This window comes from Penicillium daleae (assembly GCF_028827525.1).
Source record: "Penicillium daleae strain IBT 16125 chromosome Unknown utg000002l_segment0_segment0, whole genome shotgun sequence".
Taxonomy (NCBI): domain Eukaryota; kingdom Fungi; phylum Ascomycota; class Eurotiomycetes; order Eurotiales; family Aspergillaceae; genus Penicillium; species Penicillium daleae.
The window spans coordinates 6,441,235-6,457,110 of NW_026623150.1; the positions used below are offsets into that span (position 1 = coordinate 6,441,235).

Sequence of the window (15,876 nt, forward strand, 5' to 3'; positions counted from 1 at the left end):
TGGATCCGCTGGGAGCCTCGTGTCCCGCTTCCGTAGAACCAATCACATAAGTAGCAATCGCCCTATATAGCCCTTGCAACTTGTTGGCGTGATGCATAGACCCGATATTTCTCAGCGGTCTTCGCTCGAGCCCGTTTACCATAGATCACCAATACGGCCGGTAATATGGCAGTGACCAAAGCAATCACTCCAATAAGGATGAAGGTGTTCTGAATGCCCATGCCATAGATCCAGTCCGTGAACGAAAATCGAATGACCATGGCTAAGCCGTTACGAACGAACACGACGGCTATGAGTGCATCACCAAGGATCTGTAAAAAAAAGGCGAATTATTTTCTAGTAAAATTGCATATATAGTCGAGATGTTTCGTACATCAGGATAACTATCAGTGAGATAGGTGAGAGCAACGTCAGCAGTGACGATGAAACCAAAGCCGAATATGCCGTTTCCAACAGCCAGGACAGCCCAATGTAAACCCTACACAAGATCAATTAACAAATTCTAGGAGATTGTATCAACTTTAAGGGCCATATGGATGAACGTACCTTCGCAAGACCAATGCCAGCCATCATCAACCCGGCGGAATTTATAACAGCCGCTGGGAACATCATCCACAGCCGCATTTCTGGCTCGAAGATACCTTCATTTCGTTTGGCCAGCCGGATAATAAGCCAATCATTCAGTGGTGGTGCTGTGAGTGTGGCTAGAACAGTGCCTGCGAAGCCTCCCAGGTGGAACAGGCCAATTTGAGCCGCATTGAAATTGTACGGTTTAGCGATCAAAAAGTAAGACCCAGCCGACACAGTGGCAGAGAACCAGGAAAGAATAGATCCGTAGGTGAGGGCAGCAAATGCCACTGCAGGGAATGAGAAAAGAACGATCAGAGGCTGATGAAAGTGCTGTAAAATGGGTACATCGGTTTTTGTAACAAAAGCCAGACGTTGACGAATAGATTTGCGGCTGCGCTGGACCTGAACAGATTGTACTGGCTGTGTCTCTGTAGTTGTGTCGAACTTTTCCTTGTCCTCGAGAAATTCAGTTGACTTTGAAGAGGCCGAGTGCCCGACAATCGTAGGGGCATACTTGGACTCTTCGAAGAAGCAAAGTACAAAAAGAAGGTTGACTCCGACTAGAATTGCGACAATCTTCCACATCCATCTCCAGCCCAAAGAGACGACAATGTACCCTGCAACGACAGGGCCACCGGTGGCGCCAAGGCTTTGCATGAAGATGAATATTCCGTTCATACGAGCGTGCTGATGAACGAAGAACAAATCGACGACGGTGATCATCACAATTGCCTCGCTGACTGAGCCGGCGATCCCCACCAGAAAACTGAGGGTGATCAACTCCCCGGCATGATGGAAGTTGGCCCACCAGACGGCACAAACGAGTTGTAGAGTAGCGCTGACAAGATATAGCGGACGTCGCCCGAATTTGTGCACACAGGGGATCAATAGTAGGCACCCAATCGCAAGGCCTGCGAAGTTACAGCCGCTCGATATGTTGAACGTTGCGTAGGTCAGACCCAGCTCCTTGATGTATCCCCGATATGCGAGACTGTTGATATCAATAAGGACAAACGTGAAAAGCACGTATGTACAGGTGAGTGCAAAGTTGACTGCTTTCCGAAGTTTAGACCAGTTCTATTTAAGGCGTCAGAATGGCGGATTCAAGGTGGAACAATATGTCAGTAGAAAAGCCTCACCAAAGGATCATCTGGGTCATCTGTGGGAGTCGGACTGAGAATCAATTCAGATTGAGGAGCGTTTCCTTCGTAATGGTTAGTGTTGAAGTGTCATGAATAAGTGAATGATGACTCACGGTCTTCTAGCAAGATTGTTCCGGGAGGGAATCCATCTTCAGGTGTGTGGACTGGCATCATGTGCTAGTCAATTGAGTAGATTGAAGCTCGTGATATTCACATACTGATCACTGAAAGACTGGAATCGAGGCCCTTTTATGATCTTCCACAAGGAGGCTATCATGGGATATCCGAAGCAGTTCCCATGCGATATCTTGTCGATATACTTTTGCGGGGTAACAATAATAGCGAAGGGAATTGATACAACCTCCTTGGTAATCAAAATTGCCGATGTAGCCAATGATCACTTGCAATTGCACGGAGAATTGGTAATTTTGCCCCATAGTGGGGCTCATAATACACTTTAATACAAGTATAATTACCTCCTGGGTAGAGTCCTGGGCGCCACTCTTATCTGATTCTGGACCATGGTAGAAAAAGTGTAACTCAAAGTTGTCGTTTATCTCGGCTCTAGAGTGGAATACTCAAGTCTGGATTATTTTCAAAGAGAGAAAATAGATAGCGTGCCGTGCCTTGATCCCTGGCTTTCCAAACGCGACATAGGGACATGAGCAAGTTGTCGATAAAGGGGTAAAAATGAGCTCCGTGAATTTTGAGGACCAGGGATCGTATCTCTTGTCTCTTGTCTTCTTCGTGCACTTCTGATCCGGCAACCAATAGCACCAACGTGATGTTAGGCGGATATTTTCCGGCCACATCAAGGCAATGGGTCATACAATCCACGATTGAAGATGATAATGCTTCCGCCTCAGTGTCTTGTTCTCCAAATGGGTATCTCAGCCGATGGAGTATTAGGAGAGCAGCATTTTGGTGGAGATTTGTTTGAGCGATAAGAAGGAACATTTCGTTAGGTGAAAACCGCTCCAACACAGACTGTGGGGTAATAGGAGACCATTCCTGTAGCTCCTTTGACAGTGTGTCGTAAGTGGCAGAGTGAGATATGTCTTTTTCATCACCCGTTCTCACTTCAGAAGCCAGAACGCACACTCGATAGAGAAGTGGAAGAAGTGATCCACAGAGGCCTGCATGCTGATTCACCACAGAAGGATCTTGCTCTTGGAGCTGAATCACAGGGATGCGGGCCCGGAATAGTGATTGAGTTGTGTCTAAGAAGATGAGACACACTAGCTCCCTAGTGTCCAATCCTTGTAGTTTCCCCGCGTAATAGAATGGCCGAATCAGTGACAAGGTATGCCGGCAAATGGTACTAGCTGATACCCCAGATATTAGGCGATGGAAAGTCAACAGACTAGTCCCCAAAGAGAGAAATGAGCAGGCGTAATCCGATTTGGTAATCACAGCCCTCCGAAGATCCTGCAAGGCCGATGCACAGTGAGAGAGATCTGCATCGTGGCAGGCCGTCGTATTGGCAATGCTGCGAAGAAACACTCGGGCCACCGCAGCGTACGGACTCAGGAGAAGAGCGGGAGCTTCCTGCAATCGGGAACGGATCATATGGCACATCTCTAGACTCAAAAGAGGCCCAAATGAAAAGAAGTTACATATCTGGATTGACGTATACTCCGTTATCTGTGAGATCACACCCTCGCGATATAGTGTCGATACAAGGGGCAGCTTTTGCATTTGGGGGTCATCCTCGTCATGAGCTGGATCTGCCCCGGGTAGAATGGTGGACGACTGAAGTACCGATTCGGGCTGGTAATTCTCTTTCTTGGCAGCATCAAAGGCTAAAGAACAGGGGGTGGCGACTCTGGGTTTGCGACCTCGTTTCCCGCGGGGACGAGAATATGTGCATGAATGGCCCAGGCGATAACAGCGATAGCAGCATCGTACAGTTCCCGCTAAACAACGCGCTTTCACAGAATGACACCGGTCGCAGGCCAGTGCAGGCGGCATTTCTGAGAAGTATCGTGAGCGAGTGCATCCACTGAGTGGGTTAAGGGAGAAGAAGAAGGTGGAGCGCCCTAGAATGGCGTGAAGGGTGGACGTGAGTCAACGGTTGGCCCCCGGGGCTAGATTGCGTCCATGCTAGCTTTCAGACCTAAAGTACTTTGGTAGCAATTTAGCCCTTTCTCACCGTTGATAAAAGCATAGACTGCTACTTTCGACGCTCAACTGCTTGGCGGTTGGCGAAACGCGGAGGGCGGAACGAGACACGAACTCAACAAAGCCGCGGGGAAAGGGCCAACGAATAGAAAGTCAGAATGAGACGGCGAATTTGCTAGCTTCTCATAATCTAAGTTTGATACCGATCACTGTCTTATCTTTTCTGGTTCATCGCTTCATTGATAGCCGACTATTTCTGACCCCCCGCATCTCTCCTCACTGTTTAGCCGAGGCATACTACCCTCTTGGCTTCGGGTCGCCTATTTCGAGATGTAACTGGATTCGAGACACGCCACATTCAAGAACAATGACCAATACAAACTACCTCTCATTGGTCGTCCCGATCCCGAAACTAAGCAGACTACATGTCATATAAATTATCGAGGAGCCTGTCAGATGCCTGTCTCTGTACTTCGCTTGTCAGCCTTGCGCTTCGCTTCTCCTAGTACTGCAAATCAGCTTCTGCACTTCAACAATGGGTTCCGTGAATCAAGACCTCCCGTGGGAGGAGAGAGTAGCTACGAAGCGACAGGTCTGCGCAGATAAGATCCCAGCAGCATGGAAACTTCCGGATAACTACCTGGATAACTTCCAGCTCCCATTGTCGGAGAAGAACAACAATCTTATCAAATCCCAAGCCGTTCGAAAGTCAGGAATATTGACTGAACAAGAACTGCGGATTACAGAAGATTACACTATCTCTGAGCTTCTCTCTGCCTTGGCAGACGGTACTTTGACATCAGTTGAAGTAACGCTTGCTTATTCCAAGCGCGCGGCTGTCGCTCAACAGCTGGTTAGTATATTCAAGCCTATTCTCTGTCTCTTCTTTTAGAACTACGTCGTGCTCATCTTGATGTAGGTAAATTGTCTCACGGAGACCATGTTTGAAGAAGCCAAGGAGCGAGCGCAATATCTAGACAATCTTCGGGCGCAAGGCCAATTGGCCGGGCCACTCCATGGCCTTCCAGTCAGCATCAAGGATAATTTCCACAGGAAGGGGACCGAGGCGACGATCGGGATGGTATCCTTCCTAGGTGAGGTTTCGACAGAAAACTCACCTTTGGTTGATATCCTCCTTAAACTGGGAGCCGTCATCTATGTCAAAACCAATGTTCCCCAGACAATGATGGTAATCTGACACCACCCCCTCTCCTACGGCCCCTTACTAATCCATTCTCATTGTAGACGGCTGACTCTGATAACAATGTCTTTGGAAGGACTCTGAACCCCTGGAATACCTCACTAGGGCCAGGCGGTTCCAGTGGAGGCGAGGGTGCTCTAATCGCTCTCCGAGGATCACCACTTGGCGTGGGGACTGATATTGGCGGTATGATAAGCCGAACATCTGCAATCTAACTTTCAACATTAAGCTAATCACCTGGATTCAAGGCTCGGTCCGAATTCCAGCCTTATGCTGCGGCACATATGGGTTCCGGCCCAGTGCCGCAAGAATACCAAATGGAGGAATGCGGGTGTGCACAACGAGTGGGATGAAGTTTCTTTTATCTTGTGCAGGCCCACTTTCCTTGGATCTGGATGGTATTGAGACATTCTTCAAGTCCATTTTCAACGCCCAGCCAGCCCTTTACGACTCCACCGTTCTCGACATTCCGTGGCGGCAGGTATCCGCAAAGCCAATTTTGAGAATCGGCATCGTTCCCGAGAGCCCGACATTCCCTCTGCACCCACCTGTCAGGAGAATTTTAGCCGAGGCGGCCCGCGTACTTGAGGCTCACGGTCACAAGCTAATTCCCCTTGACATTGAGGAATGCCAAATTGTGCGGGTGAATGAGATTTCCTGGAATATCTTCAGTCTCGATCAAGCTGCCTTGGGGCACATCAAGTCGGCTGGAGAGCCCCCGATTCCGTCTCTAGTTCACGTTGGCAAGGTTATTGAAAAATTAAAGGGCTCGGTCAAGTCGACTTTGCCCGACTTGAGTGAACTGGACCGAATGGGAAAGCTGGCTTATCTCAATACGTGCCGAGCGGAGCTGCGCGAGACATACCGGAAAATGTGGGTACGACATGATCTGGATATCTGTATTGCACCTCCAGCTCAGAACACGGCAGTGGCACATGACATGTTTGCCATTGCGCCATATACCACTCTTTTGAATTGTCTGGATGTATGTTACAATCGATCCCATTTCCACCGTGCATTCGAATGCTAACCCTAGCGCAGTATCCATCGTGTGTCATTCCATTTGGAAAAGTAGGCGAGCCGGATGCCCAAGCAACTTTCGAGCTTAAGGAGGATCAGACTGCGCCTCCATGTGAGTGTTCCACGCCGATACATGTTGAGGTGACTTTTGCTAATATCCGAAATTTGACAGATAATTTTGAGCAACTCGAAGGCGCGCCATGTTCCATTCAAGTATTCACAACCACCCTGCGTGATGAAGAATGCTTGCAAATGACCAAGCAGATTGACCAATGCCTAAAAGGCACAGTCTAGGCTCTGGGAACATCGATATTACTTACAATAGCACTATGTTCATTGACACTGGATTGCATTTCCGTCGATCTGAAATAGTTTCATTGACAGCCTGACTCGCCTAGGTTTTACTTTGATACTCCTGAACATCCCTAGAAGTATATGAATCATGCATTCTACTCAAGCAAAGAAGGTCTCCTGTACATGTTTATAATGTCAACTTCGTTATATTTCTATTCTCAGCAATCTCAATCACATACGACCATAGGGTGTGGAGAACAGGGCTTCCCGTCCGCTCAGCCGTACTTAAGCCACACGCCGGCCAGTTAGTAGTATGGTGGGTGACCACATGCGAATCCTGGCTGTTGTATGTTTTTGAATTTTTGCTTTCGGGAAATTTCGAAGTTCATAGTCGAATATTCCTTCAATCAGACTGGACTTTCGAGAGGACTATCGAGGGTCTTGATATCCACAATCAATACCTTCTCCGGCGGCGGGAGATCATGGGCTTGACGTGGCGGGAGCTTCTTGGCGGCAGGGACAGCATCCAAGAGACTCTTAGAAAGAGTAAAAATCTCATCAATCTCTTCAAGACTGCGCCCGGACGTTTCCGGGAACAGATAAAAGATTGCAGGTACCATCGCAGCATTGAACCCCGCAAAGAAAAGAAAGTATCGCTGACCCATGTTGTTGAATGCGATTGGCGTGACATTTGCAACTAGAATGCTGATTGCCCATGATATACTGATGCTGATGCTGCAGATCGTCGATCGTAGATTCATGGGTGCAATTTCCGAGGCGTAGAGATATGGGATTCCACCAAACCCGATGATGTAGCTGAAATGGAAGAGGAAGATGAAGAAGACAGCACCATGTACTGCCATGATATTGTCAGTCTGGGAGCCCAGGCTTGCGATAAGGGCTAGACATATAGCGTTTCCGGTCGCACTGCCCATTAATAGCGTTCGACGACCCAGACCTTCGATGGTGAGCACGCAGACGATACCGCCGATGGGGCCGATAAGTTGATAAACTGCTGCCAGGAGTCTGGACGTGGATTCGTTGAGTTGAAGATTGTTCTCAAAGATTGCGGTGGCTAAAAGATATTAAGATTAGTAGTCTGAAAGTGGGATTAATGTCCTATTGAAGAATCAAACATACTATAAAATGTAGTCACCGTGGCTCCTGTCAGCTGAAGGAATGTCATACCGGCCATGGCGAGGAATGCCCGGTGAGATGTTCGTTGAGGACCCATAGACAATAGCTGTGCCATAATCTTTTGGTTCCCCGCTAGGTTGAAGGATGCCTGCATTTCCTCAATGCGTGTTTCGATCTCTCTATCATCGAGAGCCCTGTTTTCCAATGTCGCCAAAGTTTCCTGAGCCTCGGAAGTCCTCCCTTGACGAATGAGCCAGCGAGGCGACTCGGGAAGAAAAATGATGAAAACGAAGACAGTAATGGATAATATAACGGGAAATGCGGCTGGCAATCGCCAGGCCATACTTCCGTCCGTGAAAGATAGTCCAAAGTCCAGGAACAGAGCCATGGCACATCCAAGACCACTGAAGACGCCCTTCGTGGCAACGTGCGCGCCTCGCTTGCTGGCAGGCGAGATCTCAGATTGCCAAAGAGGAATTGTGGCCAGCAGGGCACCAGTTCCAATGCCAATGACTAGACGGCAGACAACAAGTTGGGCCAGGGAATAAGCACTCGCATTGAGGGTTGCGCCAATGACCTGAACAACTGCTCCTGACATGATCACTCGCCGGCGCCCCAGCATATCTCCCAGCCAAATACATGCAAATGTGCCAATGAACCCTCCAATCGCATAAACTGCCACAACAGTGCCCTGAATGGTGGACGCCAGGTCCTTGTTGGGAGCGTCTGTGACATCAATTTCGTGAAATTGCCTCTCAAAGCTTTCCAAGCTCAAGACGCCACCGAGTGATGCCGCATTGTACCCCACGGACAGAATCCCGGGCATCAATACCCCGATGATGGTCACAACATTGAGGCGAGTGCCACGAAGGCCAAGAAAGCGTGTCATGGGCACACCTGGGACTTTGGAATGGGGATCGGCACCTCCACGAGTTGAAGAGCGATTGATCAACGTGATCTACCCTAATTGAAACCTAAACCCCTGGACAAGAAGTAAAACGCCAATGTCAAAGTTAGGATTACCAGTGATATATAGATCCCTGTAGTGTAAAAGTTCTCCGGCTCCAAATCTTCAGCAGTCCGGAACTCGGCTTCCTGTCGTTACCACTCGGGCATTCCATTCTTTAAAATGCCGTGCATAAAATTCTCAGTGAAACCCGCGAATCCGGGGACGTCCCATTCGCCACAAGGGTCAAGCCTGGTGATTCTAGGCCATCTGCAAGGAACTAGATTCTGATGGCCAACCTATGGTGGAAATTGTTTCTCTGTAATTCTTGAGAGGTGTTCGAAAAAACGCGCAAAGAGGGGACGGTCGAGCTATTCGAATGTCAGCTGAAGCCGGTATTAATCAATACTTCTGATCAAAAACGGCAAAGCTTGTTGTGACATTGTCAAGAACAAGAAAGGCATTGAAGAATGTCACTGACTATTGTGGGATGATGGCACTTGATCCCATCACTTCGATCATGGGATCTATTTTGAAGAGACATCTTGCCTAACGAAACCATTCTGATTAGAACAAGGTGCACCAAAAAATAAGAATAATTAATATGAATGAGATTGTATATACAGGGTATCTTTGTACTACCTACATCTGTTCTCGAGGCATCAACTCCGGTATTTGTCTGTGGCTATCAAGCTCCGTTGGGACAGAGCTTTCGGACATAACACGCGACTGTGGCGAGCGAACGAGGCCTTCCTGAACTGGAACAGATGATGCCATCATTGCTCGACTCAAATTCCTTGCTCTCCTTCTCTCCCATAGCGCCCATAACAGTGACCCGATAGCAATGACTCCTAACGGAACGCCCACCCCCACCCCAATTGTAATGTCATGTGTATTGTTGGACGTTGGTGCAGTGATGGACGAGTTCGATGAATTGGATATCGATTCTGGCGGTACAAGATTTGCGAGGGCAGCGCGCCCGGCGAGAATTTGGGCATCGGCCAGCTGGAAGCTGTCCGTGTCGTCCCGGCAGACCGTGTCACCTCCACTGACGACAGGTGTGCCGCAGCAATACCTAGTTGTGCCATTGACGGTGCTCAGGTTAACTATTGCGCAGCCTCCACTGCTGTTTACAGTCCCTGATTTAAGAGTAAGTTTAACGGTCCCGGTAGAAAAGACTTAGTGACGACCGCCGAGAGGGTTTGACTTACGGCAACGACCCGGGCATCCGTTTCCCCATTTTTGGGCTGTACAACCCCCACGTGCCAATGTAAAGGGTTGATTGACGTCGAGACAGTATCCATTTGAGAGGCAGACGTTGTTCACTCCGCAACAAGCGGTTGTGTCCTTGGCCGTGCAGGGGACACTGTCCTTTGCCTCCGAGCCATCGGGGTAGTAGCACGTTCGAGTATCCGTCATGCTGGAAGTCAAAGTCACCAAGGGAGCGACACGGGGATGCAAACAAGAAGAGAGATCATAACATCGTGACAAGATCAATTGAAGATCACTCGCCAGTGGGATGCTCGCAGCTCATGTATTATTATTATCAGGGGGGATGTTGTCACACAACTTGGCAGCGCGACGGACGAGCACCGCCACTGAGAAACCGCCAAGGAAATTGACGCATTAGCAAACTGCACAGACATGATTGGGGCCAGTCCATGAGAGACAGGCTGTTTCGAATAGGGCCGTGGTATCGAATCGACGGCTTATGGCAGGTAATTGGGGGTTCTTTTTTGTGGGGGCTGAACCGTGTCCACGGTGAGTGGACGCATACTAAGGTCGATTTGGGGGCGACGCTGCGATGATCTGCACGCCAATGACGAGGGACAAGGCACTGGCTGCAACTTATGAGCATTAGACCCCCAAAAGCCCTGGCCCCTTGGGCAATTCAGCTCGAAAGGCCCCCAAGGCCAAGCGCCACCAGTCCCGTAAATCAAGATTTGACAGAGTAGAGTTGATAGTGTTTTATTATTGAACTCATACAACTGTGAATAGGGATCTGAACTTATTAGCCATCTCATAATCATTTAGATCACTGAGATGATCCATCATTTCATGATTCATGAAGGGAGCAGAAGAGAGCGCCTGCACGGACGTGTTAATAGAATATATCGGGCGATAGAGGCTCAACCTCGCAATGGGAGATGCTTGAAGCCACGATAGCACACTTCATAGGTGTATATTCAAATTTAGTTCTCAATAAGAGGCTCAAAGAAAGGGCAGAAATACAAAAGGCCGGATGATTCTTGATTGTCATCACGTCTAGGTCCCACTACCCAAGGTTCTGACAATCGGGAATCGGAATCCACCATCACCGTGGAACCGATTCCCGCTAACCCATTCTCGTATTGCAGTATCACCTTAACCCTACCTATTACTACAACTATACAAATCTCACTACAAGTCGAGGCAGATCTCCACCTCTACGCAAAACTATAATTTGCTGAATTTTAAGCGAGCGGGTGCTTATATCCAGAGAATACTGTACATCGTAGAGTCTAGCGCAATCCCCCGAATGCTGTCTTTCAGTGTACTTCTTCATAGAGAGAATGCCGTCTAGTGACACAACTTCAAACTCAGGGCTATCCAAAGCCGGCGGAGATATGCAAACCCCGACAGTATGCTAAATGAATACTATGCTTTTAAGTCCGGTAGTATGCAAGGTCCCAGGCAGCCTTGTAATACGCGAAAGTATAAGAAGGACAACGATGGCTGGCCCAATTGGACTCGGAAACCCAACAACAACCACTTTCTTAAAATCTCATACCAATCCTTACAATGTCCACCCCATCAGGCAAGCATCTAGCCGCCATCGTCCCTCAGAAGGGCGGCCCACTATCCATCGTCGAACGCACCACCCCAACCTGCGGCCCAAAGGAACTCCTAATCGAAGTCCACGCCATCGCATTCAACCCCGTGGACTGCTACCAACGAGACATGGGCATCTTCATCGAAGAATACCCCGCCGTCATCGGCTCAGATATCGCAGGCATTGTCGTCCAAACGGGCAGCGACATTAGTCCAAGTAGCCCGGTACCCGGCACGCGAGTCACAGCCCTCGCGAGCTCGTTCTACCACAAGGGTAGTCCGGACTATGGCGCGCTGCAGAAATACGTCCTCGTCAGCGAGGATACCGTTGCCGTACTGCCGGGCTCATTTTCGTTTGTGGAGGGTTGCGTTTTCCCTATGGCAGCTCTTACGTCGTGGAATGGGTGGCTTTGGGCGGGGATTGCTCGAGAGCCTATTTTCCCGTCTGAGAAAAGAGGGGTTATCGTGTGGGGTGCCTCGAGTAGTATGGGAGCACTGGCGGTGCAGAGTGCAAAAAATATGGGCTACACTGTTTACGCAACGGCAAGTCAGCAGCATCATGAGTATATCAAGACTCTGGGTGCAGCACGGGTCTTTGATTACAAGGCGGAGAATGTCTCTTCTGAGATTCTGAGCGCTGTGAAGGAAGATGATATCACTATCCGGGTAGCATATCATGCTACCGGGGCGCAGCAGGTCTCTGCCGATGTTATCAGCAAGCTGGCCGAAGGGAGTCAAGGTAAACTCGCAATTGCGCCGATTGTGGATCAGAGCCTGAAGGTTCCAGAGAATGTCGAGTCTGCATTTGTCCAAGCTCCGCATGACCCTGAGGGACGAGTGGAGAGGTTATCCTGGATCTTTGGAAGCTGGCTGCAAGAAAGTCTTGCGGCTAAGCGACTGGTGGCAAGTCCGAAGATCAAGGTTATTGAAGGGGGTCTGGAGTCTGCCAACAAGGCATTGGATGAATTGAAAGCGGGGGTCAGCTGTACAAAGCTTGTCATTGAGATTTGAGATGGACGCCCTGTGGACTAGAGGACCATTTGAATTTGATATGATCTGCTAGTTGGTTGTTTGAAAGACCTTTGGGCCAATAATGGATGATGATCTTCAAACCCGTTTATTAAGAAAGATTCTGAGGGACATAGTAAAACGTGTACATGGGAGCAATGACGCTGCCCTTTAAAGAGAAACTTCGATAGTAAATAGAGTAGGAAATGGTTGTGCCCAAGGACATGAAATCGCTCATTCGTATACGTGAGTATGCTCAATCCGTTTATGCATGCATCATTAGAAGAGTTGGAAAGAAGAACAAGTTAGAAATAGAAAAGTAAGAGTGTGCAACGAAGAAGCACTCCAGCGTGCTTAATGCAAAAGGACATAAGATAAACGAGTCCTACCAAAAAAGTGGAATATATTCCAGTCAAAAAGGGACAGGCAACAAGATCAGGAGAACATAAGAAACAATCATGGCTATATGGGGGTATCCAATGGAAAAGACAGGTAGTCGAGACATATGGAAAAAGAAATGTTGGTAGGAAAGTGAGAGTGAAATCAACATGTGCCTGCACAAGCATAGGAACTTAGATCATCCAAATAGTGCGTGCACGATATAGATCATTGCGTATTTGATGTAAAGTCCACTGAATCACCAGGTGGCTGTATATCCGCATCTACCCCTGGGGTAGTCTCAGGGCTCGTGGGTGAATCACCAGTGTCGCCACTACCACTACCCCAGGAATCTTCACGCATAATTTCATCAGCATCAGGCAAATGAGGCCGCCTCGGGCGAGCCTTGGGCTTCGCAGCAGTCCGAAACAGTGATGGTGATCCAGGGGCCGGTTTTGACGTAGTCTCGTTATGATGGCCTGTCTGCATCGGACTGGTCCCACTGTCAAAGTTGGGAGATGCAGATCGAGGAGAGTCCTGGAATCCACGCCATTTGCGCCAGCCATCAAAGTCAATCAGGGCTTGCATGCAACCCCATTCTGTCACCTTCTGAGACAACCACGGGAATCCTACAGGCTATTTTCAGGGCAGAACATGTGAGTAAACAGTGGACCAACACGACGAGCAGGGGAAAGAGCTTGCTTACCTTGGTCAGGAAATCATTACATCCCGCAGCCAGTGCCTCGTGACGATCACTTTGCAAGCTGCTCGCTGTCAAGGCAACGATAATCACTGGGCTTCGGAACAACGACAAATCTGAGAGTGTGTCGTCCTCGCTCACGGACCGTTGCAGGCCCGGTCGTTTCTCCGGCGACGTGGCACTCGAAGCACTGGAACGGCCCGACGCTGTCTTTGGGAAAACGCCAATTCCGTTGAGTCGCTCAAGGCGGCGGATTTCCTTAGTCGCATCTAGACCGTTCATCACTGGCAATTGGATATCCATCAGAACCAAATGGAACCCGCCTTGTCTCCACTTCCGCACTGCTTCCTCGCCATTGGCCGCACACTTCCATCGTACGCTCAATCGCTTCATAAACGCCTCCAAAAGCTTTTGGTTGATAATATTATCTTCGACAATGAGAACGTTGATCGGAGGTACGGTGCCCTCGATTAGACCGCCGAAAACTGCGCCAGGTGATGCAGCACCCTTGGACTTTCGAAGAGTGCGTGGAGAAGCTACAGGCGCGGGGGGAGTGTGCGATTTGGCTTGGGGAGACTCGGCGACCGGGGCAGGTGGTGTTGGCTGTGTTGGTACGGTCGGAGGCGGTTGGGAATGGGGAGAAATCCCGGGTTCTAGACAGAATTAGCACATGTTTCCTCTTACACAGCTACCATAGGAATGGACATACCTGACAACGAGGGAGTTTGGCCGAGCATTGTCGGTGAATTCGTCGTGTGCCGCGTGAGAGGTGGCCGACGATGATGCCTTGCTGCGCGGCTTCCAGGCGAGGGCAGCGCTGGGGGGACACCAGTTGTAAGGATTGAGATGGAAGGAGCATTCGCAGCACCTGAACTGGCTGGATGAGCCGGGGGTGTATGGCCATTCGGATTGACGGGCATGAGCGGGAAGTAGTCGCCATGCTCCCCAGGTTCCGAGTGATGGTGGAGGTAGACTGGAAGACGTGGTGACGGTTTGGGAGTTCGGCGCGTGGGCGCTTCAATCAACAAGGCCTCCTCCACCGTTTGTCCTCCTGGATAGTATGAGTCTAGAACGGATGATAGAACTTCCTCCGGGCTCAGCAGTCGCTCTGGTGTATGTTGCCGATTTGAGCCTTCTCGAGCCGGAATTCGGATAACAATGTCTGGAGAATCAAATGTTCGTCCCAGCGAATTGGCGTACTTCATGATCACCTGGTCCCGCAATTCATCCACCACGGCATCTTCCAGGCACGGCACCAGAGTGGCCGAGCCACCGGGCCGCTTGACCCAAATTCGACGATGGACCATCTCGGCAGCAGCTACGGGGACGCGACTGCTGCCCTGGTCGCCCGGGGATGAGAAAAGACTTTGTTCCAACAATCCTTTGATCAAATGCTGTTGTGAGGCGGGAAGAAGAGACTGTCGGCGGATGGCGATGCTAGGGCGCTTGCTCGACGAAAGAGGGAACGCGGTTGTCGAAGGCCGGCGTTCGTCTGCAGTCTTTTCGATGACAGTATCTAGCGCAGGCGCCAATTGATACTCCGCCGGAGTTGGTCCACGGGTCTTGGCCGGCGCGGAGTAGGAGGTATCGTCGGATTGCTGCGGAGTCGGCAAGGGGGTTTCGAAGGGGGAAGGAGAATCTTCGGAGAAGGGTGTATGCAAAGGAGAGAAGCTGGGCCCAGGTGGTGGCGGGGTAGAAGACGTCTCTTCTGAAGCGTGGCGATGCTGGACGTGATCCTTTGGTTGCGATGAACGAGTGGATGGCTGGGGATCAGTCTGGGGTCTGTGCTTGTGCTTGTGCTTGTGCCTGTGTCCCTCCTGGCAGTAGTGGTCAGAGCCAGGGCTAGGGCCGATGTCGTCGGAGGAGTGATCAGCAGCCGAAGAAACCAGGCTGTAGGGGGACTTGTCGCTGGCAGAGTCGAAGAGTTGCGGAGCGCAAGAGGTACGAGAGGTTGAGTTTGGGTGGGCACGCGGGTCCGCCTTGCCCGGTTTTGGAACGGCGGGTGTCGATGATCGTCGCAGCAGCTTGGCCTTGAACAGACGCGACAAACGTCTCTCTGGCATTGTGACTGCTGCCAAGGGCCTCACAGAGCTCGAGGCATGGTCCTTGAAGGGGGAAGATGAGTGGTGTTGATGTGAGAGGGACAGGGGGTTACCGCCGCACACGTCGTCCAGGATGGGGCTTGAGAGTTTCGGTCTAGCTCCCATAAGAACAGCTCCTTTAAGCTGCTATAAACAGAGTGGCTGCTGAAGCCACCAAACCCCCCATGCAGCGCTGGTCCTGTCTCTTGGCCAGATTGAGATTGGAAGGAGAAGCAAAGGTAGAAAATATAATGAGAAAGAGGGGGTGTCACCCAACGACAGGGTTTCCAGCACGGTGCTGATCTCCCGGAAGTTGGGCCGAGAGAGAGCTTTGGAGGATCTCACGCTAAGGCCGAAACAGCCCCTATGCATGGATCCGATGTACCCGATGGATCAGGGTCTGGATGATCATTCTCCTCATCGTTGGCTTTGTTTTCTCTATCCCGAGAAAAGTCTTCCGTCTCTCC

The 15,876-nt window shown here is 50.1% G+C and overlaps 6 protein-coding genes across 6 annotated transcripts; 3 read left to right on the plus strand and 3 right to left on the minus strand.

Annotated features, from left to right (window-relative positions):
• Positions 1 to 62: 62 nt before the first annotated feature.
• N7458_003205 (uncharacterized protein) lies at positions 63 to 1,886 on the minus strand (the record flags this gene model as incomplete). Its single annotated transcript, XM_056906588.1, has 5 exons — positions 63 to 311; positions 374 to 478; positions 547 to 1,647; positions 1,710 to 1,774; positions 1,826 to 1,886. The coding sequence occupies 5 exons, from the start codon at positions 1,884 to 1,886 to the stop codon at positions 63 to 65; spliced, it is 1,581 nt and encodes a 526-aa protein (XP_056770695.1).
• A 2,482-nt stretch (positions 1,887 to 4,368) lies between these two features.
• On the plus strand, positions 4,369 to 6,348 carry N7458_003206 (putative general amidase; the record flags this gene model as incomplete). Its single annotated transcript, XM_056906589.1, has 6 exons — positions 4,369 to 4,686; positions 4,753 to 5,022; positions 5,079 to 5,220; positions 5,283 to 6,019; positions 6,076 to 6,166; positions 6,227 to 6,348. 6 exons carry the CDS (start codon positions 4,369 to 4,371, stop codon positions 6,346 to 6,348), a joined length of 1,680 nt encoding a protein of 559 aa, XP_056770696.1.
• A 407-nt stretch (positions 6,349 to 6,755) lies between these two features.
• On the minus strand, positions 6,756 to 8,374 carry N7458_003207 (uncharacterized protein; the record flags this gene model as incomplete). The annotated part of the gene is made up of 2 exons (XM_056906590.1): positions 6,756 to 7,423; positions 7,489 to 8,374. The coding sequence occupies 2 exons, from the start codon at positions 8,372 to 8,374 to the stop codon at positions 6,756 to 6,758; spliced, it is 1,554 nt and encodes a 517-aa protein (XP_056770697.1).
• Positions 8,375 to 9,275: 901 nt separating this feature from the next.
• N7458_003208 (uncharacterized protein) lies at positions 9,276 to 9,705 on the plus strand (the record flags this gene model as incomplete). Its single annotated transcript, XM_056906591.1, has 2 exons — positions 9,276 to 9,581; positions 9,604 to 9,705. 2 exons carry the CDS (start codon positions 9,276 to 9,278, stop codon positions 9,703 to 9,705), a joined length of 408 nt encoding a protein of 135 aa, XP_056770698.1.
• A 1,507-nt stretch (positions 9,706 to 11,212) lies between these two features.
• Positions 11,213 to 12,253, plus strand: N7458_003209 (zinc-binding alcohol dehydrogenase family protein; the record flags this gene model as incomplete). Its single annotated transcript, XM_056906592.1, has 1 exon — positions 11,213 to 12,253. One exon carries the CDS (start codon positions 11,213 to 11,215, stop codon positions 12,251 to 12,253), a length of 1,041 nt encoding a protein of 346 aa, XP_056770699.1.
• A 603-nt stretch (positions 12,254 to 12,856) lies between these two features.
• On the minus strand, positions 12,857 to 15,391 carry N7458_003210 (response regulator; the record flags this gene model as incomplete). Its single annotated transcript, XM_056906593.1, has 3 exons — positions 12,857 to 13,264; positions 13,335 to 13,981; positions 14,038 to 15,391. The coding sequence occupies 3 exons, from the start codon at positions 15,389 to 15,391 to the stop codon at positions 12,857 to 12,859; spliced, it is 2,409 nt and encodes an 802-aa protein (XP_056770700.1).
• Between the last annotated feature and the right edge of the window lie 485 nt (positions 15,392 to 15,876).